Source organism: Ranitomeya variabilis, chromosome 4 (genome assembly GCF_051348905.1).
Source record: "Ranitomeya variabilis isolate aRanVar5 chromosome 4, aRanVar5.hap1, whole genome shotgun sequence".
Classification (NCBI taxonomy): Eukaryota; Metazoa; Chordata; class Amphibia; order Anura; family Dendrobatidae; genus Ranitomeya; species Ranitomeya variabilis.
Genome location: NC_135235.1, coordinates 527,326,984 through 527,351,640, shown reverse-complemented (window position 1 = coordinate 527,351,640; position 24,657 = coordinate 527,326,984). Strand labels below are relative to the sequence as shown.

At 42.6% G+C, this 24,657-nt stretch overlaps 2 protein-coding genes across 3 annotated transcripts in view; one reads left to right on the top strand and one right to left on the bottom strand.

Annotated features, from left to right (window-relative positions):
- PLXDC1 (plexin domain containing 1) overlaps window positions 1-24,657 on the top strand; it is an 85,733-nt gene that overhangs the window by 18,930 nt on the left and 42,146 nt on the right. For both annotated transcript variants that reach the window (XM_077252319.1, XM_077252318.1), the window contains exon 2: window positions 14,373-14,533. In XM_077252319.1, coding sequence (XP_077108434.1) covers window positions 14,373-14,533 — 161 coding nt within the window. The remainder of the gene's footprint in view (window positions 1-14,372; window positions 14,534-24,657) is intronic.
- The window catches only part of LOC143765537 (dickkopf-related protein 3-like), a 130,447-nt gene that overhangs the window by 66,135 nt on the left and 39,655 nt on the right, over window positions 1-24,657 (bottom strand). The window lies entirely within an intron of this gene.

The following is a 24,657-nucleotide window of genomic DNA, read 5'->3' as shown; positions in this document are numbered from 1 at the left end:
CAAGTTGCAACACTCTGTGTGCTATGACACACATCTATTACATCCAGCAGTAACTTTTTCAGCAATTTGTGCTGTAGTAGCTCTTCTGTGTGATTGGACTAAAAGGGCTAGCCTTTGTTCCACAGATGAATTAATGAGCCTTTTGCGTCTATGATCCTGTTACCAGTTTACTGGGTTCTGTTCCATGGACAGCTTTCAATAGGCTCTTACCTCTGAAAATAACACATATGTCCTGCTGATTTGAAAATTCTCTGACCCACTAATGTAGACATCTAAATTTGGCCTAACTCTTGCTCATTGTTTCATGCTTTCAACATCAGTTTTTGATCCCTCTAGCCACTTTAGGATATAATTATTGGTGATAATTCCAATGTAGTCACTCTATCAGAATAATCTGATGCGTTATATTCCTTGTTATCTCATTCTATTTGGTGTGTTTTATTGATTTTTGTCATAAGAAACTGGGACTATTAACTTAGGTATTAATCTGGATATACAGTTGTGCTCAAAAGTTTATATACCCTGGCATCATTTTTGCTTTCTTGGCCTTTTTTCATAGAATATGAATGATAACACCAAAACTTTTTCTCCGCTCATGGTTAGTGGTTGGGTGAAGCCATTTATTCTCAAACTATGTGGTTTCTCTTTTTAAATCATAATGACAACCCAAAACATCCAAATGACCCTGATAAAAAGTTCACATATCCCATTTCTTAATACCGTGTATTGCCCCCTCTAACATCAATGACAGCTTGAAGTCTTTTGTGGTTGTTGTGGATGAGGTTCTTCAATTTCTCAGATGGTAAAGCTGCCCAATCTTCTTGGCAAAAAGCCTCCAGTTCCCATAAATTATTAGGCTGTCTAGCATGACGCGCTTGAGATCTCCCCAGAGTGGCTCAATAATATTGGGGTCAGGAGACTGAGATGGCTACTCCAGACCTTCACTTTGTTCTGCTGTAGCCAATGACAGGTCTACTTGGCCTTGTGTTTTGGATCGTTGTCATGTTGGAATGTCCACATATGCACAGCTTCCAGACTGATGAGTGCAAATTTGCCTCCAGTATTTCCTGATAACGTGCTGCATTCATCTTTCCTTCAACTCTGACCAAGTTTCTTGTGTCTTTGTAGCTCACACATCCCCAAAACATCAGCGATCCGCCTCCGTGCTTTACAGTAGGAATGGTGTTCCTTTCATCATAGGCCTTGTTGACCTCTCTCAAAATGTAACGTTTATGGTTGTGGCCAAAAAGTTCAATTTTGGTCTCATCACTCCAAATTACCTTGTTCCAGAAGTTTTGAGTCTTGTCTCTGTGTTGTTTTGCGTATTGTAGGCAAGATACTTTGTTGCATTTGCACAGTAATGGCTTTCGTCTAGCGACTCAACCATGCAGCCCATTTTTCTTCAAGCGCCTCCTTATTGTGCATCTTGAAACAGCCACACCGCTAGTTTTCAGAGAGTCCTCTATTTCAGCTGAAGTTATTTGTATGTTTTTCTTTGCATCCCAAACAATTTTCCTGGCAGTGGTGGAGGACATTTTTGTTGGTCTACCTGACCGCGGTTCAGTGGGTTTTTCAGAACCTCTGATATTCTATTTGTTAATCACAGTTTGAACGCTGCTGACTGGCATTATCAACTCTGTGGATATCTTTTTGTATTTTTGTATCCCTTTCCTATTTTATATAGTTCAACTACCTTTTCCCATAGATCTGTTGACAATTCTTTTGCTTTCCCCATGACTCACAATCCAGAAACGTCAGTGGCTGGATGAAAGATGCAAGAGTCTGTCTTGATCCCATAAACTCACTCCGCTTTTATGCACACAAACTGATTACAAGCAAACAGGTCACAGGTGAGAATGTTACCTTAACTAGCCATTCAAATCCATTTGTGTCAACTTCTGTGCATGTTATCAGGCCAAAATCACCAGGGTATGTGCACTTTTGATCAGGGTCATTATGATTAAAAAGAGAAAACACAGTAGTTTGGCAATAAATGGCTTCACCCAACCACTAACCATGAGTGGAGAAAAAGTTTTGGTGTTACCATTCATATTCTCTGAAAAAAGGCCATGAAAGAAAAAATTCTGCCGGGGTATGTACATTTTTGAGCACAACTGTAGGTGGTATTCGCTACTCTTAGTCTATTACATAATACACATAGTCTGTTGTGGAAAAAAGTGCCAGAAAAGACAAGAAGTGAAGTAGAGCAAAAAGAGTTCAATGTAAAAAATAATTTTTATTTATACAAGGTAAAAGAGTTCAACAGTAAAACAGACATGGGTATGGGACCTCCTTAAAAGGGGGGGAAGGATAACCAGCATCATATGTAACAATCAATAATGATGAATAAACAGTCTATTATTAAAAGTAGTAACAAAGTCAATAAAGTGCACATATGGTGTTGCCAGTCTATTAGAATTTCAGTGTCTTAGTTTTTGTAACCACCAAGGTTTTGGGTAAAAATTGCTACAGTGCGGTGCAAAATCAGCCTTGGCAATTACTTTGCTAACCGTGCTGAACAGTGAGCATTACACTATTTGTACGAAATATAACCATAAGGAGGAAGAAAAAAAGGAGTTAGAAATTCAAGAATAGACGGAAGATCTGATATGGATACCTGTTTGAGTTGATGTTGTTGAGATAGAAGCAAGTGCTATGAGGCCGTGCCCAGGAGTAGATGCTGGTGATACTTCCCCTAGCCCTACGAGCGCTGTTTCGCAATTAGCTTCTTCCGGGGGCGGGTGGAAGATCTTATTCTATTACATTGCATTGTATTTTAGGATCCAATATATTATATTTCCAAAATATTATATTTAATATTATGCACAAATAGCTCTTTGCATATTCATTATTATGGCTATATGTTTTAATGTATCTGATGTATAATTTTTAGAGGGTAGTTTTAGGGTAGTGGTGGAGGGAGGATTAACTGCCTACTGAAGTTCATACCATCAAGTGTCTATGTTATCTGTTTTCAGGGTGCAGTACCGATAAAATGTTTGAAAACATCTGTTCATACAATGGTTTTGCTTGTTCTTATTGTAATGTGCAGATTTTCAAGACATCAAAACCAGGAGGGAACACACATGAAAACAGGGAGTAAAGAAACACATGTAAAACAAACCAGAATTTGTGTTAAACTTTAGTTTCCTCAAAGCATCCTCCTTTTACTCTGATGACAGCTTTACACCCCATTGGCATTCTCTCAGGCCTCTTCATTAGAAAGTCACCTGGATTGACCTCCAATGACCAGGTATGCCTTGTCAAGAGATAATTTGTGGAATCATCAGACTTCAGAAAGCATTTGCGACCATCAGCTAATTTGCAAAGGCAGTGTTGGTACACACAGAGCCCTATTACACTACTGTTCTAAGCCAGAATACATCAATATCTACTCAACTAAGTTAAGATAAATGAGAGTTTATCATTACTTAAGATATGATATGATATGAAGGCCAATCAATTTTTAAAATGACTAGAACAATGAAGGTATCTTCAAGTGTATTCATGAAAACCGTAAATAGCTATGATGAAACTAACAAACGCCAGGATAGGAAGACCAAGAATTACATCTGCTGCAGAGGATAAGTTCATCAGAGTTGCTACCCTCAGAAATTAAAAATTGACAACAGCTCAGATAACAGCTTTTATAAATGATGCAGAGATACCAAGTAGTAGACACATGTCAACATCAACTGCCCATAAGCAAAGCTTTATGACCTAATTGCAGAAAAGAATTCAGTTCTGAGGATCGCAAACAAGAAAAATTGACTTGATTGGACAAAGCAACACAAGGATTGGACATTATATCAGTGGAAATCTGTACTGTGGTCTGATGAGTCAAAGTTTGAGATTTTTGGTACCAATCGTCATGACTTTTTGAGGAGTGGAAGGTGTGAGGGTACTTTGCTGGTGACAATGTTAACGATTTAGTCAAAATTCAAGGCACATTTACCCAGCATTGCTACTGATGCATTCTGCATGACATGCCATTCCATCTGGTTTGCAGTTAGTGTGACCATTATTTGTATTGCAACATAACAATGACCCAAAACATAACTCCTCGCTATGTGACCAAGGAGAGGGATGTATTGATGTGTTAGATGACATGGCCTTCACAATCAACAAATCTCAACCCTATTGAGATGATTTGGGACAAGTTGAACTGCAGAGTGAAGGCAAAGCAGCTCAGCACCTCTAGGCACTTCTTTGTTGAAAGCCATTCCCGGTGACTATGTAATGAAGCTGCTTGTGAAAAGACAAGACATCAAAGTAAACAGGGGTGCTTGAGGAGTCTAAGGCAGCCGTCACACTAGCAGTATTTGGTCAGTATTTGACATCAGTATTTGTAAGCCAAGACCAGGAGTGGGTGATAAATACAGAAGTGGTGACATGTTTCTATTATACTTTTCCTCTATTTGTTCCACTCCTGGTTTTGGCTTACAAATACTGATGTAAAATACTGACCAAATACTGCTAGTGTGACGGCAGCCTAAGGTTTAACGCATATTCTGGTTCATTTCAAACCTGTTTATTTACTTCCTGTATCAATATATGTACCTTCACGGCTGCTTTCAGTCTGAATCTACAATGTACACTTTCTAATGCAAACAAGGAAAACTACTGCATGAACAGGTGTGTTAAAACTTATGACAAGTATTATACATTTTATTGTTCTAAATTTTAACATGTTTGTATGGGATATCCTATAAAAGGTATTCACTACAATTTACTGAGTGCTAATTTGCATTTTCTCCACACAGCATTAGTCTTTTGCTTGTACAAAAATATTACTCAAATAATCAAATAGATTATTTTCCTTTATGCAATTTTTACAATTTAAAAGATGAAAATATATATTTTTTGTTTCTGCCTAAAATACAAAGGAAATGTGTTATCTTTAACTTTAGCCCTTTTAGAGATCATTTCATCTTCAGCTTGCTTACCTGTTCACAATAACAGTAATTTTTATCAGGAGTGACTAAACTTTTACATGCCACTGTAACAAGCAGATAATACAGTATGCCCATCCAACAGGAAGAAACAAGTACATGCCAGCAATATTATATATTTATATAGGTAGTATTTAATACATAGATTGATACAAGAGAGAGAAATTTACTGTACATTGAAAAGGAAATATATAAACTGAGCATGAGCTATGTAGGTTAGTTGGCTTGCAAGGGGGCAGGAGCACTTTAGAAAATAGGGATATAGGATAGGATGTCCCTCTAAATGTAATCAAGATGTATCTATCTATCCTTGATAGAAGAATAATTTCCTACTCAGGGATGTATACGGAGGCAGGCTTACACAAAGGTCTCTAAAGATATTTTACTCACATGTAATCAACTACGTTCACAGTTACAACAAAGCATGGCAACAAGTAACTCAAAGACAGTTAGAGCTGGCTCTTGCAACACTTCACAAGTACTTGAAAAATCCACTGTCAATTGTGACCACATGTTGGCACTTTCCTCAACAACATCTCCATCACTCTGCAGCGCCAGCACAAAAGACCCTCTCTGTGGCGATTACAACCCTGGTGTCACCTCTTGATGGCAGCAATATTGATATCCTTATCAGCAAAAGTGATCCAAAATTACAATGTGCTATACATAACATCTAATTCTGTCCGTTACACCATGTTCCATAAGGAAGTGAACAGAAATGCACAATTTCCAAACAATATCATAAAATCATCTTTTATTGAATAATTTTAAGATGTTGAACAAACAATATAAAACTATCAACCAATAAACCTCAGATGTGAGGGACACACCTGGCTACCAGTCTCTTTATCCACACCGCTAGCGTTTAAGCAAAATTGTTAGGAGTTACCAACATCCACTAATATCAGAGTCAGTTAATAGTGACCACAGTACTTCCTCTAGAGGGATTCCAAGACATCCAAAATTGGATACGTGATCAAACAATATTGCAGATTTCTCATGCCCCATATAGATGTATAATAACGCCTCTAAGTATCAGATAACAATGCTAACTTTTGCTAGAAATATAGTACCAAAAAGATCTCCATTAAACTTAGTGTGTGAGACTAGTGCCGTGTCCCTCCTCCCCGACGCGGGTTTCATCCACACTTCTTCAGGGGGCCACGGTGGGTTGGAGACTGCACAAGTACACAGAGTCCAACTTGCAGCGTTTACTGATCATCTGCACATACCCTTATTATTCAAGAATTCCCTCTGGCAGCTGTATGTCAGCTTCTGGGCAATGTCCTGACTAATGAAAACCCATTTTTGCCTAATCAGTACTTGGAGTTAATCACAATTTCTATGTTTTGCTTGTCCATCCACTTTTTGAGGATTCACCATAGGTTCTCAATAGGATTGAAATTTGGAAAGTTTCCTAGCCATGGACTCAAAATTTAATTTTGTTTCCTGAACCACTTAGTTATCACCTTTTATTCATGGCAGTGTGGAGCTTACTCTTTGCCACATGTTTTTTTTTTGCCTTCCTCTGGATCAACATGTTAGGGCATGTTAGGTTAGGCTATGGGTTGAACTAGATGGACTTAAAGTCTTCCTTCAACCTTAATAACTATGTTACTATGGCATTGTTTATAGGCAAAATCGTAAGTTAGCTCACTATCTTAGATGAAACACAACCACACACATGATTATTCTTAGGATGCTCTACTGTTGTCATGACACACGACAATCACTTTTCAAGATGTCCCAAACAGTCCGAAGGGGGCTTCATCAGATAAAATAACTTTGCAATACTTATAGGGATTAGAACACCAAATTATCAACTTCACACAAGGCTGATAAATATACTTCAATTTTATTAGTTACACAAACAATATATATATATATATAACAATGGAGGTAACCTCCTACCACACAGGAACAAAGTGGGCAAGCCAAACAGAAGCTCCCAATATAGTATATTCAAAAGTCAAATGATAATATGGTCATAAAGTAAGTCATTGTGCTAGTGATCACATATAGATAAATCAACAAGCATAGTGCAGGAGATACAATACTAGCAATTAAAGGTATAGTTACCAAGGAAGCGCTGCTGGATGCCCACCAACTCCCGACGCGCGTTTCGCACCGAAATGCTTCGTCTGGGGGATGGTGAGGCACTGGCCAAAGGTGATATTTATATATACAAGGCCCAATAGGAAGATGTCCATCATAAGGGTAAAGATTAACAGCTGTGTATAGATGCGCAAGACTACCTCTTAATTTAGTCACACACGCACTCACATGTGGCGCTGGAACACGTGCAGCCGTCGGTAAATGAAAGACGCCATCATAGCATGTGGTCGTTCGGAGGGAGTAAGCCGGAGGTAAACCGGAAGCCGTGTAATCGCTATCGTCACTGGACAGAGACGTCACATCCTGAAACAGCGTCTTGTCGTCAAAACAACCAGGAACGCACAGAGTCTGCGCGAGAAACCCGGCAATCCTAAACTGGATAACGTCCAGAACTGGCGTATCATCACCACGGCAACCAGAAAAACATCAAGACTGCGCAGAAAATACCAGCGGCAAAGGGCTAAATAGCATGCAGATGCCACATATAATAATAAAGACCACCGGAAAGCGCCAAATATAAGCGCCAAACGAGACAACACACATATAACATAAAAAGTGTAAGTGAGGGACAGTGCGCAGTGAAACCGAATGAGGCAAAAAACCTTAAGGAAAACCATGTTAATAAATCCAAACAGGTATACACATGAATATAATATAAACATGAATATCATATAAATACACAAGCACCAATCAGAAGAACATATACATAAGTGCTAAGATATATTAAAAATAGTGTATAAAAATCTAAATACAGTATAATAGATTACTGGCAACAAAGTGACATATGTATAAAAATACAGTCAAAAGCACATATAATAATATACATAGCTGTATAATAATAAAATACACATGACCACTAGCACACTGACAACCCAAATGTAAAAGAACCGAAAAACCAACATGCATGATGGGTACAACACAAATCCTATGGTGGCTAAATCGAATGGTAGCATATATCCGAATGGAAGAACATCAATCCTAAAAAAGAAACAAACACAAATAAAAATTAAAAACTATAAAACCAGTTAAAACCAAGAAGAGAAGACTACACTGCATTTATTGCCGTAACCATAGTGTAACAAGAGTCTAAGGCCAAATAACTAATGGAAGAAAGATGACACAATCAAAACACCAATTAAAGGGAACTATACCGGGAGAAAAGGAGTAAAGCTATTATGATCATTTAGGCCTTTGGGAGCAATTGTATCCAGCTTAAAAATCCACCTGGCCTCCCTCTGGGCCAATAGTCTTTTCCAGTTGCCCCCTCTTGGTCCAATAAATATCCGGTCAATGCCCTTGACACGCAATCCCATAGGGTCACAGCCATGGAAATCCTTAAAGTGCCTTGGGATAGGTTTAAGTTTTTTAATGTCAACTTCAGAGGCAGCCCCCTCTATGTCAAGAGCATGTTCTCGTACTCTCCTACGAAGTTCCCGTGTGGTCATCCCAATATATATGAGACCACACGGGCAGGTGGCATGATAAACCACAGCTCTAGTAGTACATGTGATAGTGTGCGTAATCTGATAGGTTTTATCTCCTTTGGAATCAAGGAAATCAGTGGCTGTTTGGATGTTACAACATGCAACACACTTACCACAACTGGTACAACCCCATTTTGGTCCCTTAGTGCCAAAGATATAATTAGGCCCAGGTCCCCTGTGGTAGCTATGTACCAATTGATCTCGTAGGTTGGGTGACCGTCTATAGGTGATAGAGGGACTAGGTCCAATGAATTTGACAATGGTTTTATCCATTTGGAGTACCGACCAGTATTTAGTGATGACTTTACCAATGTCTTCACTCCTGGAATTGAAATCCAGGATACAACGTACCTGGTCAGTGTCCTTATTCTTTTTTTGTTTTTGTAAAAGGGCACTCCTCTGACTGTGATGGGCTCTTTTGTAGGAGCGACAAATAGTCTTTTTTCCATAACCGCGATCCCTGAAGCGTATACACAAATCCTGGGCCTGTTTCTCAAAGAGGTCATCATTAGAGCATATTCTTCTGGCACGTAAAAATTGTCCAGTTGGGATATTCCTGATCAAATGACGTGGATGCTGTGAAGATGAATGTAGCAAGGAATTAACTGAGGTTTCTTTGCGGAACAGATCAGTATGAATTGTACCATCCTCATCGACAGTAATTGAAACATCCAAAAAATCAATTTTCCTAGTTTCATATTTATAGGTCAATTTTATGTTCTTTTCGTTTGAATTTAAATTGCCCATGAAAAATTTAAGATCCTCCTGTGTCCCCTGCCACACCATGATCACATCGTCAATATATCTCCACCATGAGACTACTCTCTGACTCAGAGGATGTGGATTAGTCTGAAAAACATCCCGCTCCCATAATCCCAAAAATAAATTTGCATAAGAGGGCGCACAAGACGCCCCCATTGCAGTGCCCTGTAACTGAAGAAAAAAAGAATCCCGAAACATAAAAAAATTGTGTGTAAGAACAAAATCCAAAGCATGAACCAAAAAATTGCAAAGATCATAATCCAAGCCACTATTGGTGAGAAAGAAAGTTGTTGCTTCCAACCCATCTTGGTGGCGAATCGAGGTGTACAGAGACTCTACATCACAAGTGACTAGAGCCATGTTCTCCTCTAGTTGTAATCCATCCAATTTTCTCAGGACATCAGTAGTGTCCTTAAGAAATGACGGTAATTCCTCCACTAGTGGTTTAAGATAAAAATCAATCAGTTTTGCAATGGGGTCACACAGGCTGTTAACCCCAGACACAATGGGCCTACCTGGGGGTGTGACCGGGTCCTTATGTATTTTCGGTAACAAGTATATGCTCGCTATTGTGGGATCCTCATTCCACAAACCATCTTTTTGTTTGGATGTCAAAACACCATTTGACACAGCTTCCTCAAGTAGATTAGAGAGCTCACTCCTAAATTTGCACAGAGGGTTAAAAGTTAATTTCTTATAACACAATGGGTTTCTCAGCTGTCTCATCATTTCTCTCTCATAAGCATATTTCGACCACACAACCACATTGCCACCTTTATCCGACGGTTTTATAATTACCTCCTTTAGATTTTTCAATTCTTTCAAGGCTTGTCTCTCCTTGCGACTCAGATTATCTTCCTTAATGGCTTCTGGAATACTGACAACTTCCTTCATGACCAACTGTACAAATAGGTCGATAGCAGGTACCAAGCTTAGTTGTGGAAATTTTTTAGATTTAGGAAGAAGATACCTAGGATAGTACTTACAGGTGTCAGATTCTTCAGCCAACTCCTCTAGAATCTGGAGTACTTCCGCCTCTGTTTCTATAGGAGATAAATCAGCAGGTGACTCTTGATAGTACATTTTCTTAAAGAATAATTTACGTGCAAATAACTCTAAATCTTTTAAGATAGAGAAATGGTCAGGGGCCGAGGATGGAGAGAAGGTAAGACCCTTACCCAGTACCGCCAATTGTGATTCTGTTAGTTCCACATCAGAGAGATTAATTACCTTCATAGTATTCGTTTGTGGTGTCACCTCCTCATTTTCAGGGGTAACCTTTAAACGTCTCCTGGTATTATACCTTTGGAAGCGATCATCCTTCCTCCTTTGGCTGAAACGCAGATGGTTCTGTTCTCCCATACCCCCAGATGACACAGACGTACCAGTACTGGATGTACTTGCCACCTCTGATGTAGGATCTCCTTTATCTTGAGTATTCACATGACTCCACCTATATACTTTGTTCTCATTTTTATCCTGAAGATCTCTTTGAAATTTTTTATTCTTACTTGCAGAGATTTCTTTCTCCCACTCATCACAGAAGCCATCAATCTCTTTAATGAACGTATCAAATTCTTCCTGAGAACACTCTTGCTGAAGTTTACCATAAATCTCATCAATTTCTAATCCAAGATCATTAATGGATTTGGCATTAATGTCCATCAAAATAGTCATAAAAGTCACAGAGCAGGTATGGCACGCTGCCTCCCAGCGAGTTCTCAAGACCACATCATTAACAGGAAAGGAAGGAAAAATTTGTACCCGTAATCCTCTAGGAACGAGATTTTTAGACACATAATTTTCTAAAGACATCTTGTTCCACCAAATACGTGTACGGCGATTTAATAAATTTTTAAAAGTTTTTTTCAGTGCAGTCTTCTGTACAGGTTCCTGTGTTTGGGGGTTACCCTCACTAAAAACATTTTGGGCAAAAACAGTCCTAGAAGCATCTCTGCTCCTGAAATCCATATTGGACCGGGATATGTATCTGACCTGAAAGCCAATATAAGACAACAAAACACCTAGTCATATCCACATGTACAGGCCATGAAGTAAATACCATAAGAACACCAAATTATCAACTTCACACAAGGCTGATAAATATACTTCAATTTTATTAGTTACACAAACAATATATATATATATATAACAATGGAGGTAACCTCCTACCACACAGGAACAAAGTGGGCAAGCCAAACAGAAGCTCCCAATATAGTATATTCAAAAGTCAAATGATAATATGGTCATAAAGTAAGTCATTGTGCTAGTGATCACATATAGATAAATCAACAAGCATAGTGCAGGAGATACAATACTAGCAATTAAAGGTATAGTTACCAAGGAAGCGCTGCTGGATGCCCACCAACTCCCGACGCGCGTTTCACACCGAAATGCTTCGTCTGGGGGATGGTGAGGCACTGGCCAAAGGTGATATTTATATATACAAGGCCCAATAGGAAGATGTCCATCATAAGGGTAAAGATTAACAGCTGTGTATAGATGCGCAAGACTACCTCTTAATTTAGTCACACACGCACTCACATGTGGCGCTGGAACACGTGCAGCCGTCGGTAAATGAAAGACGCCATCATAGCATGTGGTCGTTCGGAGGGAGTAAGCCGGAGGTAAACCGGAAGCCGTGTAATCGCTATCGTCACTGGACAGAGACGTCACATCCTGAAACAGCGTCTTGTCGTCAAAACAACCAGGAACGCACAGAGTCTGCGCGAGAAACCCGGCAATCCTAAACTGGATAACGTCCAGAACTGGCGTATCATCACCACGGCAACCAGAAAAACATCAAGACTGCGCAGAAAATATAGGGATTAGACTGCAGAAAACTGGGATAAAGTTATTTTCTATGAATTATATGTTTTTTTTAAAGATTGTAATAAAAATAAATGTAAAGAAAAATAAAATAATAAATTTAATACTAAAACTTGATTTATATGATTTATCGTTTTCTGATGTTACATTCCCTTTAGCTGGGAGCTGGTGATTCTTATCCCAGACTCTTCCTGTGCCTATCGGTGTCCAGTGTCTTATTTCTTCTGGCAGGAAAGTCCCCTTCTTTAACCCACCATGCCATGCTGAACCCTAACTGATTTATAACTCACAGAGCACAGAAAGAGATACAATGCAAAACCCTCAACCATTTCTGGCGGTATACAGAATCTTGACCTGTAACCTAGAGATACACTTTATGAGATGATTCTTGACCCAGCGCGAATGTCTAACTATGCTGTCATCACTCATGTCTCTCCATAAGGTTGAATGTGAGTCAGACATCTGTCCCATCACAAAAATAATACAAATTACATTAGCTTATTTTGCAGATTGCTGTAACATATCCAAAGGTAATGGCAAAATACTACAGTATTTGCTAGCAATAAGAAGCACAAAAAAGCATAGGATAACATTAGATGGCATCAGCAAAATGACATATACAAGGGTGAGTCAAAAAATTTCTGCACATCATTTGTATTAAATCTTCCATTGGCCGCACTGTCCTATCAGCGCTTTCCGTATGAGGTTGCTGTCTCTTCGGGCTTGAACATATTTAATCAGATTATTTGTCACTGCGGTGAGGGAAACAATGGCAGTCCCACGTTGTATAAAAGAAAAGAAGAGTGCAGCGAGTAGGTTTTTTTTGTAGTCTGAGGGATTGTTTGGTGCTGATATTTATCAAAGATTTGTTCACAATACGGATAAAGTGTTTTGTCACAAAGAATTGTGTATGATTGAATTTCAAGGAAGGTCGCAGAAAAGTCAGCCATGAAGAAGGAGACGGACGCCATCCATAACTAAATACAACATTGATCGTTCATTTTCTGTTGTATAGACAAGTGTCAGATGATTATGTGCCAAATAATTTGTAATGACTCACTTCTGATGAAGAGGTGTATTTATATCTCGCAGCTCAGCCTAAAATAATTTTAATGAGGGAATACGAAAGCTTGTTGACACATGGACAAAGTGTATTGAAAAGCATGGAGATTATGTCAAAGTAATGTAACGTAAATAATGTCTTTTCAGAAAGTTGATTAAAATTAATTCTACTGCCATAATGCGCTTAATTTTAATTTTTAACTCACCCTCGTAGATAGTAATGACACAATTTAGGTAGCCAGGTAGAATTTCTCAGTGCAATCAATTGAAACACAAAGCTGAAGGTGAGAGTGGCGTTCATGTGACGTAAGAATGGATTTCAGAAAGAGTAAAAGTTATGGTTCATTTTTAAACCCTCTTACAAAGTTTGGTTTCCTACCAAGCTAACATCTGCATGTTATTTGTATATAATTCCTCTTGTTTCAGTGAATTTCCTCTAGGCACTCAAAGTTTTCTCCCACAATCTAAGAAAAAAGTTTGTTCTGTAAGTTGTCCTCCATGAAAATCATGAATTAGTAGAGCTGTCTGGAAGTTCCTTGTTTCTATTTACAAGTTCTTTATAGTGATTTTGGCCGTGGATTATGATGTCGATTTTACCACTTATTTTACCCTTTGCATAAGAATAAATTAGATCTTGGAAAATGGTTGTACAAGAATGGTTGAAATTTTAGTAAGCAGTTGCATGGTGTTGGTAAAACAAATCTGTGAGGCACACTGCAGATTTGGAAAAAAAATCAGATCTTTTTCCATAGGGTATGTTTGAGGCTTTGTAAAATAAGGCTATGTGCACACATAGGAAAAGAGGTGCAGAATTTTCCGCAAAAAATCCGCATCTCCTGGCAGAATCCGCAGCCGCGGATTTGCCGCGGTTTTTATGCAGATTTTGTGCGGATTTTGTGCGGTTTTTGCCACTGCGGAAACGCTGCAGATCCGCACAAAAGAAGTGACATGCACTTCTTTGAAATCCGCCGCAATTCCGCACTGATTTTTCCGCACCATCTGCACAGCTTTTTTTTTCCCATTGAATAACATTGTACTGTACATCACAGTGCGGATCTGCAGCGTTTCTGCGTGGAAAAATCCGCTGCGGATCCGCAGCAAATCCGCATCATGTGCACATAGCCTTAGTCTCATTCTACAAAATCATGTCTACATCAATATTTTTCAGGTCTCAGCCTTTTCAGGATTAAACGAAGGGACAATCACTTAGTGAGACTTCAGCGCGATATTAGCAATGGGCAGAACAAGATTGCTACACGTGTCATCCATGGCCTTGGAGGTGACAGCCTATCTATTGACACTCTACCGGATAACCAGACACAAATCCTAGTGAGTACTTGACAATGATGATTTTTTCCACTAGCTCACTAGTGTAACTTGTATGAAGTACCTCTTGAATCTCTGGGCCTGAACAGTTCATGCATCTCAACTGTTAAAGTCTGTGGTGCCTTACTGTAATGCAGTATGCCTTAAAACCATGGCTTGCTTCATCAAATGGCATATCGGAGAGATATTCTACACTAAACATGCCAGTCTTGGAACAAAAAAAGTCACAGGAGTAAAATGCACTTAACTCATTAAGAGGCATGTGCCTTTTTCATTAATTAGCCGCTGTGTGCCACTGCAAGAAATGTAATCCAGGCAGCGAGTAGATTATTTTTCTGTCATAATTGATGTCACATTTATGGTGTAAATTATGACAAATGTGTTGCCTACCTTCCTGCTAAGCTCTGCCCATTTAAAAAAAGGAGTTGGCAAAGCTGTCCAGGACTGGTGTAAAGACTCTAAACGTTTTGAGACATTTCAGACAGTTTTGCATTAGAACTCTGGAATAAACTGTTTGATGAATCAGTACCAAAGAGTCAAGTACAGAGCTGCAGTCATTATGATATTCCCTTAAAAACATGTGGTTCTCTGCCACATAGTGATGGGAATTTGTGCAATATTATTCACTTACATGTAACATCTGCTCAATAATCTGGTGCTTAAAACCACAAGCAGCTGACAAAAATAAAAATGGAGCCATTCAGTCTTTTCTCAACAGGCTGATAAGTGTTAAAGAAACATACATGCAGAGAAAATCTTCTGTTTTTATAATAGTGTAATGTACCAACAAGTGAAATATTTAACCTACTACAGCTTGTAACAATGTACATATAAAAAAAAAAGCCTAATGAATTGATAGAAAATGTTTGACAAAATAATTTAGTAAGAGCAAACTGTGTCAATTATCAGCTCATGACAGTGACATAACAGGAAAGACTTCTTTAGAGATATAGTGTTACGCAAAGGAAGCATAAATTGACACCAGCACTACAAAATTACTACAGTTATAGCCAAAAGTGTTGACACCCTTGAAATTGTTCCAGAAAATAAAGTATTACTCCCAGCCAATTATTGTAATTATACAAGTTTTGTTCTACATGTTTATTTGCTTTGTGTGTATTGGAACAACACAAAAAAAAGAGAAAAAAAAAAGGCGAATTGGACATAACTTTGCACAAAACCCTAAAAACTGACCAGACTAAATTGTTGGCACCCTAACCTTAATATTTGGTTGCACACCCTTTGAAATAATTAAGTGCAATCAATCGTTTCCTATAACCATCAAAAAACGTCTTACACCTCACAATTGGAATTTTGAACCACTCTTCTTTTGTAAACTGCTCCAGGTCTCTCATATTTGACGGATGCCTTCTCTCAACAGCAATTTTAACCCCTTAACGACCGCCGATATGCATTTTAAGGGCGGCAGTTAGATGCCTTATTCCTCAGCGCCACTTTCTAACTGTGCTGAGAAATAAGTGTATAGCGCCCCCCAGCGCTATACACTTATGTATATATATCCGGGGTCTCGGCTACCGGGGGTAGCTGACACCCCAGAGAACATGATTCGGGACAGTTTTTACTGTCCCCAGTCTCGTGATCGCCGTCATTCAGCAATCGCAAATAAAACGTCTGATTTTCAAATCATTTATCTCTCCTTTGATATGATCTAGCATACCAGAGGAAAGAGAAATGGGGTCCCCTGTCCCACCCTGGTACCTCTGCCATCCCCAGACCTTCCTGCTCCATCCCCCTACCCACCACATCATCTTCCTGGAAGAAAATGTCAGGTGCATGCGCAGTGCGCGCGCCAAGATCTGCTGGCTGGTACCTGGCAACAATAGGAGATTTTTCCTATTGGTTCATTTTGATCACTGTGATAGAGCCTATCACAGTGATCAAAATTAAAAAAAATAGTAAACCAAACACCCCTTTGTCACCCCCTTAGTTAGGTAAAAATAATAGCATATTCCTAGTTAGGTAAAAATAATAACATATTTGTTTTTATTTTTCTTCATTCTTTGCAGTTAGGGATAAGCTTGGGACTAGGGTTAGAGTTGGGCTTGTGGTTAGAGCTAAGGTTAGAGTTGGGGCTAGGGTTAGGGTTGTGTTGGGGTTACGGTTGTGATGTTGGGGTTAGGGTTGTGGTTAGGGTTGTGTTGGGGCTATGGTTGTGGTTAGGGGTGCGTTGGGGTTAGGGGTGTGTTGGGGTTAGGGTTGCGGTTGGAGTTAGAATTGGGGGTGTTCCACTGTTTAGGCCCATCAGGGGTTTCCAAATGAGACATGGTGCCCACCATCGATTCCAGACAATTTTGCGTTCAAAAAGTCAAATGGTGCTCCCTCCCTTTTGAGCCCTGTCATGCACCCAAACAGTGGTTTTCCCCATGTTCGGGGTATCGACGTACTCAGGAGAAATTGCTCAACAAATTTTGTGGTCCATTTTCTCCTGATACCCTTGTGAAAATAGTTAAATGTTAATTTATTCCTTCCACATTGCTTTAGTTCTTGTGAAGCACCTGAAGGGTTAATAAACTTCTTAAATGTGGTTTTGTAAACCTTGAGGGGTGCAGTTTTTAGAATGGTGTCACTTTTGGGTATTTTCTGTCATATTGACCCCCCCAAAGTCACTTCAAATGTGAGGTGGTCCCTAAAAAAAATGGTTTTGTAAATTTTCTTGTAAAAATGAGAAATCGCTGGTCATCTTTTAACCCATATAATGCCCTAACAAAAAAAATTATGTTTCCAAAATTGTGCTGATGTAAAGTTGACATGTGGGAAATGTTATTTATTAACAATTTTGTGTGACATAACGCTCTGATTTAACGGAGCATACATTTTAAAGGTTTCAAGATTGCAAAATCTTCAAAATGTTTGCCAAATTTCCTTTTTTTTCATAAAAAAAAATAAATTTTACCACTAACATGAAGTACAGGGTGGACCATTTATATGGATACACCTAAATAAAATGGGAATGGTTGGTTGTTAGGAGTCGAGTTTCCTCTGCTGCGGTCTCCCATTCTCCATCGGCCGCAGTGGAGCCTGCTCAGCGGAGATGTCGGTCCCAGCGTTTCACTGAGTCTGATTCAGTGCAAAGGGTTATTGCTGCCTCTCCAGGCTCTACTATTGTACCCTGCACTGATCTATGGCGAACTGGCTTTTCTGGGACTAAGTCCTGCTTTGCACATACTGAGCATGCCCAGGGCAAGATCTCTCACTGGAGATCAGGGGTCACATGTTCAGCTTCTGCAGCCAAGTCCATTGGTCCTTTCAGGAAGGTCCTATAGGTGCTTGGACTAAGTCCTGCTCTGCACACACTGAGCATGCCCACGGCAAGATCTCTCAGTGGAGATCTAGGGTCACATGCTCAGGTATGGCAATCTCTCATTGGTCCTCTTCTTTAAGGTCCTGTAGGTACTGCAGCTATTTAAGGCTCGCATGGCCGCACGGCCATGCGCTAGTATCTTCATACGTTACATGCTTTGCGCCATTGTGGTCATTTGTGTGAATGTGTTCAGGGACCCGGCTGAAATAAGCCCCTAGAATGCTGGCACCTCCGGCGAGGAGTTTGTGTGTGAGAGTATTCAGGGTCCCGGCTGAAACAAGCCCTTAGAATGCTGGCACCTCCGGCGAGGAGAGTAGTATGCATGAATGACCACTGACTGCTCGCGTCTGGGTAGTTAGCCTGTGTCTCTGTGACAGTTAACAGGGCACAGAGCTTTGTCTTCTCGGCCACTCTGTGAAGCTAACAGAGCTGGTTATTACCGCCATATAGCGCCGCCATCCACTTAGCAGCAGGATATTCCTGCACGGTGGATCCCGGGTTGCGAACGCAGCAATCACCTCAATAAATATATTTGGTGCGTTCCGCAAACCCTAACATTATACTAGCGCCAGGATCTGGCTAAGTAATGGCGGACAAACAGCGATTGCAGGGGTACATCCAGCTGCTGAAGGGCCGGTTGGCGTCTCTCGAGCGTGCAACCTCGGTGGTGGATGTTACCGCAATTGCTGTTCAGGCTGCTAGCGTGGCTGCAGCAACTTTATCCACTGCCACCTCTGTCCCGACCTTATCCCATCTTCCATTGCCTGAAAAATTCTCTGGGGACAGTAAGTCCTGTAGGGGATTCGTGAGCCAGTGCGGTATTCATCTCGAGCTCCTGGCTGCACGTTTTCCCACAGAGCGGGCAAAGGTGGGATTTGTAATTTCTCTTCTGTCGGACAGAGCATTGGAGTGGGCTACGCCGCTGTGGGAGCGCAACGATCATGTGGTGCAGAGTGTTCCTCGGTTTCTGGACACTCTGAAGCAGGTCTTCGTGGAACCTCAAGTCACCCATGATACGGCGCTCCAACTGCTGGCATTGACTCAGGGTTCGACCATGGTCAGTCAATTTGCCATTCTCTTCCGGACCTTAGCGTCTGAGTTGGAGTGGTCTGATAAAACCCTCATCCCAGTCTTCTGGAGGGGGCTGGCTGACCATGTGAAGGACGCTTTGGCCACTAGGGAGATTCCCGCTACACTGGAGGAGCTCATATCCATATTAACTCGCATAGACCTTCGTTTTCACGAGCGAAGGTTGGAGCGAGCCCAGTGTAAGCAGAGGTTTCGGCTGGCTCCCACCTTTGCCAGACCTTTGGAATCTCCTGTCCAGGCGCCCGAGTCACATGAGGCCATGGAGGGGTCACGAGCGGGGTCTAAGTCCCAGGCTGCTCTTGCCTCTAAGGTCTGTCATGTTTGCCGGCAGTCCGGACATTTTGCCTCTAAGTGTCCGCAGCGATCGAGGAAACGTCAGTGTCTAGTGGCAGTTGGAGGAGGTGCATTAGACACGGCGACGTTTACCTCAAAATTGTCCTTCAAGGGGACAATTACCATAGGCCCATCCACTCTTATGGTTGAGCTTTGCGTGGACTCTGGAGCGGAGGGTAATTTTATGTCTTCCACTTTCGCTAAGCGACACGCAATACCCCTGGTGATGCTCGCCAAGCCAATAACCATTCGAGTGGTAAATGGGTCGACACTACCTTTACAGATTACACACCAAACCATCCCTTTCACTCTCTCGTTATCTCCATCACATCAGGAGATTATTTCTCTTTTGGTCCTTCCTGAGGGAGTTGATGAGGTCCTGTTGGGGATACCCTGGCTTCGTTTTCATTCTCCTCATATAGAGTGGTCCTCAGGCAAAATTTTGGGATGGAGTAAATCCTGTGAGGGTAGATGTCAGAGGGAGTGCGTTCAGGTTGCTACAACTGAGGTACCCGCAGATCTTTCCTCTCTCCCCAAGCACTATTGGCCTCATGCGGACGTATTCTCCAAAAGGGCTGCGGAGACCCTTCCGCCTCACCGCCCCTATGACTGTCCTATCGATCTCTTGCCTGGAGCTGAGCCTCCCCGGGGTCGAGTCTATCCGTTATCTCTCCCGGAGACGGAGGCAATGTCTCAGTATATCCAAGAAAATCTGGCAAGAGGTTTTATTAGGAAGTCAGTGTCACCTGCTGGGGCTGGGTTCTTCTTCGTACAGAAGAAGAGTGGAGAATTGCATCCATGCATTGACTACAGGGGTCTTAACGCCATCACCGTTAAAAACAAGTACCCACTACCCCTGATATCTGAGCTCTTTGATAGGCTACGGGGAGCAAAGGTTTTTACTAAATTAGATCTGCGGGGTGCTTATAACCTGATCCGCATCCGTGAGGGGGACGAGTGGAAGACGGCTTTTAACACCAGGGATGGCCACTATGAATATCTGGTGATGCCCTTTGGGCTCTGTAATGCCCCAGCCGTTTTCCAAGACTTCGTGAACGACATCTTCCGGGAGATGCTCACCACCTCGGTCGTAGTCTATCTGGATGATATTCTCATCTACTCTCCAGATATTGACTCCCACCGGAGAGATGTTCGCAAAGTCTTCGACCTCTTACGGGCAAACTCCCTCTATGCTAAATTGGAGAAGTGTGTGTTTGAGCAGGAGTCCTTGCCATTCCTTGGTTATATCATCTCTGCCCAGGGTTTGGCTATGGATCCTGCCAAGCTACAGGCTGTGATGGACTGGCAGGAACCCCATTCACTTAAAGCGGTGCAGCGCTTTATGGGGTTCATCAATTACTATCGCCAGTTCATTCCACACTTTTCAACTTTGGTAGCTCCCTTGGTTGCCCTCACCAAGAAGGGAGCAAATCCCAAGTTGTGGTCGGAGGATGTCTCCAAGGCATTCCTTTCGATCAAGTCACACTTTGCTAGCGCTCCCATTCTACATCGTCCCGATGTAGATAAGCCATTTATTATGGAGGTAGATGCCTCATCCGTTGGTGCTGGAGCAGTCCTTTTCCAAAAGGATGCTCAAGGTCGGAAGCATCCTTGCTTCTTCTTCTCCAAGACCTTCACACCAGCGGAGAGGAATTATTCCATCGGGGACAGGGAGTTGCTAGCAATGAAGTTGGCTTTTTCTGAGTGGAGACACCTCTTGGAGGGAGCTCGCTTTCCCTTTCAAGTATTCACTGACCACAAAAACTTGGTGTATATACAGACGGCCCAGCGGCTGAATTCTCGCAAGGCCAGATGGTCCCTGTTCTTCTCCCGGTTCCATTTTACTCTCCATTTTCTCTCTGGAGAGAAGAACACTCGTGCCGATGCTCTCTCTCGCTCCGTAGTGTCATCTGAGGAGGAGGATGAGGAGCCTCGGCTTATTGTCCCCTCTGAGAGCCTGAGAACTGTGGCCCCGGTTTCGCTTGAGTCCGTGCCTCCGGGCAAGACTTTCGTACCAGCAAATTTGCGACCGGAGGTTCTCTCTTGGGCACACTCGTCCAGAATGGGTGGACATTTTGGAACCAAGAGGACATCTGAGCTTTTGGCGAGGACGTACTGGTGGCCGCATATGGCCCGTGACGTCGGGGACTATATTCGGGCGTGTGTCTCCTGCGCCCAGAATCGGTCTTCACGGCAACGGCCTGCCGGGTTACTTTACCCCATGCCTGTGGCAGACAGGCCTTGGGAGATGGTCGGGATGGACTTTGTGGTGGGTTTGCCCAAGTCTCGTGGCTGTACCATCATTTGGGTCATCACCGATCATTTCTCGAAAATGGTGCATTTGGTGCCACTACCACGGTTACCTTCTGCAAGGGCCTTGGCGGCGTTGTTCATTAAGCATATTTTCCGCTTACATGGTATGCCTGATAAAGTTGTCAGCGACCGGGGTCCCCAGTTTGCGTCTCGGTTTTGGAGAGAGCTCTGCCGTTTACTCAGCATAGAGCTGAATCTCTCCTCTGCATATCATCCCGAGACGAATGGGTTGGTAGAGAGAACCAATCAGACTCTGGTGACATACTTGCTACATTTTGTCTCTGCTAGGCAGGATGACTGGGCATCTTTGCTACCTTGGGCGGAATTTGCCTTGAATAATGCCGTAGCCGATTCCACTGGTCAGACTCCTTTTCTCCTTAATTACGGCCAGCATCCGCGTGTCCCTGTGCCCATGCCTGTGTCATCCACCGATTCTAGGGTGGCAGACTGGGCGGTGGAGGCACGTGACATCTGGGACCGCACACAGGATGCCATCCGGGCCTCTAAGGAGAGAATGAGGGTCTCGGCTGATACACACCGACGCCCCACTCCGACCTTTGCTCCTGGCGACTTAGTGTGGCTCTCCGCCCGTAACATCAGGCTGCGAGTTGAGTCCACTAAGTTTGCTCCTCGCTACATTGGTCCGTTTAAGGTTCTGGAACAGGTGAACCCTGTGGTCTACCGTTTGGCTATTCCTCCACGCCTTGGTATCACCGATACCTTTCACGTTTCCCTCTTAAAGCCCGTTCTTTTGTCCCGGTTTTCTGAGTCATCTGCCGGGACATCGGGTTCATCTACGGATGAGTTTGAGGTGAATGCTATCGTGGGGTGCAAGGTGGTACGTGGCAAGAAATTTTATCTGGTGGATTGGAAGGGTCACGGTCCTGAGGATAGAACCTGGGAGCCTGTGGAGCACATTCGGGCTCCGCTGCTCATTGCAGCTTTTGAGCGTAGCGAGGCTCAAGGAGGGGGGGGCCATGTTAGGAGTTGAGTTTCCTCTGCTGCACAGGGGGAATCTCGATCCGTCTCTGCTGCGGTCTCCCATTCTCCATCGGCCGCAGTGGAGCCTGCTCAGCGGAGACGTCGTTCCCAGCATTTCACTGAGTCTGATTCAGTGCAAAGGGTTATTGCTGCCTCTCCAGGCTCTACTATTGTACCCTGCACTGATCTACGGCGAACTGGCTTTTCTGGGACTAAGTCCTGCTTTGCACATACTGAGCATGCCCAGGGCAAGATCTCTCACTGGAGATCAGGGGTCACATGTTCAGCTTCTGCAGCCAAGTCCATTGGTCCTTTCAGGAAGGTCCTATAGGTGCTTGGACTAAGTCCTGCTCTGCACACACTGAGCATGCCCAGGGCAAGATCTCTCAGTGGAGATCTAGGGTCACATGCTCAGGTATGGCAATCTCTCATTGGTCCTCTTCTTTAAGGTCCTGTAGGTACTGCAGCTATTTAAGGCTCGCATGGCCGCACGGCCATGCGCTAGTATCTTCATGCGTTACATGCTTTGCACCATTGTGGTCATTTGTGTGAATGTGTTCAGGGACCCGGCTGAAATAAGCCCCTAGAATGCTGGCACCTCCGGCGAGGAGTTTGTGTGTGAGAGTATTCAGGGACCCGGCTGAAACAAGCCCTTAGAATGCTGGCACCTCCGGCGAGGAGAGTAGTATGCATGAATGACCACTGACTGCTCGCGTCTGGGTAGTTAGCCTGTGTCTCTGTGACAGTTAACAGGGCACAGAGCTTTGTCTTCTCGGCCACTCTGTGAAGCTAACAGAGCTGGTTATTACCGCCATATAGCGCTGCCATCCACTTAGCAGCAGGATATTCCTGCACGGTGGATCCCGGGTTGCGAACGCACCAATCACCTCAATAAATATATTTGGTGCGTTCCGCAAACCCTAACATTGGTGATATCAACTTCCTGTTTGTGGCACATTAGTATCTTTTCAAGATGGGTGGTGACCATGGTGGCCATTTTGATGTTGGCCATTTTGGATGCAACTTTATTTTTTTCAATGGGAAGAGGGTAGAGTGACACATCAAACTTATTGAGAATTTCACAAGAAAAACAATGGTGTGCTTGGTTTTAACGTAACTTTATTCTTTCATGAGTTATTTACAAGTTTATGACCACTTATAAAATGTGTTCAAAGTGCTGCCCATTGTGTTGGATTGTCAATGCAACCCTCTTCTCCCACTCTTGACACACTGATAGCAACACCGCAGAAGAAATGCTATCACAGACTTCAGTATCCATTGTTTCAGATGCTGGGGTCATCTGAAGGCAATTGTCTATGCTGTGAAGATACGAGATGTGCAGCATCTGAAACAACGGATACTGGAAGCCTGTGCTAGCATTTTTTCTGCAGTGTTGCTATCAGTGTGTCAAGAGTGGGAGAAGAGGATTGAATAGACAATTCAACACAATGGGCAGCACCAGTAGTTATGGCCGAATTTCTTAAAGGCACAGTTCACAGACAAAGTCCACTGAGCATACAGTCAATAAGCACCCACGACCCCTTGTACATAAAATAGACAAGGACGAACACAGCTCCCCTCACGAGTTACCACTTTTTCCCAGTCACTGCAGCCTAGGCAATCACAATCCAGGGTAACAGGAGTAATCCAACAGGGATAACTTTCATTTTTGTAAGACAAACAGGGTAGAAAGAAGTGATTGGAGAAAATGCGATAGAGATTTCCTGCTCTTTCCCTACTTTTATTCACTGCCACAACAGTCAGCCACAGCAGAGGTCACCGTTCACAAGCAAAGATAGTGAAACTTTACTCGTCGGAATCTGGGCGCTAGAAGTCCCTTCGGTGGGGTACTCGCACAGTCCTGTGCCCACCTCACTTCTCCATATGCCAGAATCTGGACGTTTAAAGTCCCTTCGGCGGAGCACCACACAGTCTCGATGCCTGCTTCACTACTTGTGGTCCTGGGCAGCAGACTCTACCCCCTCCTGGGGTTTTGCCAGCTTAGATTTCCCCCAGCCAGGGGTCCTTGCCATCCCCGATGGGGACAGGCATCTTGCCTCAGGCCATGCTGCCTGGGCTCTGAGCAGGA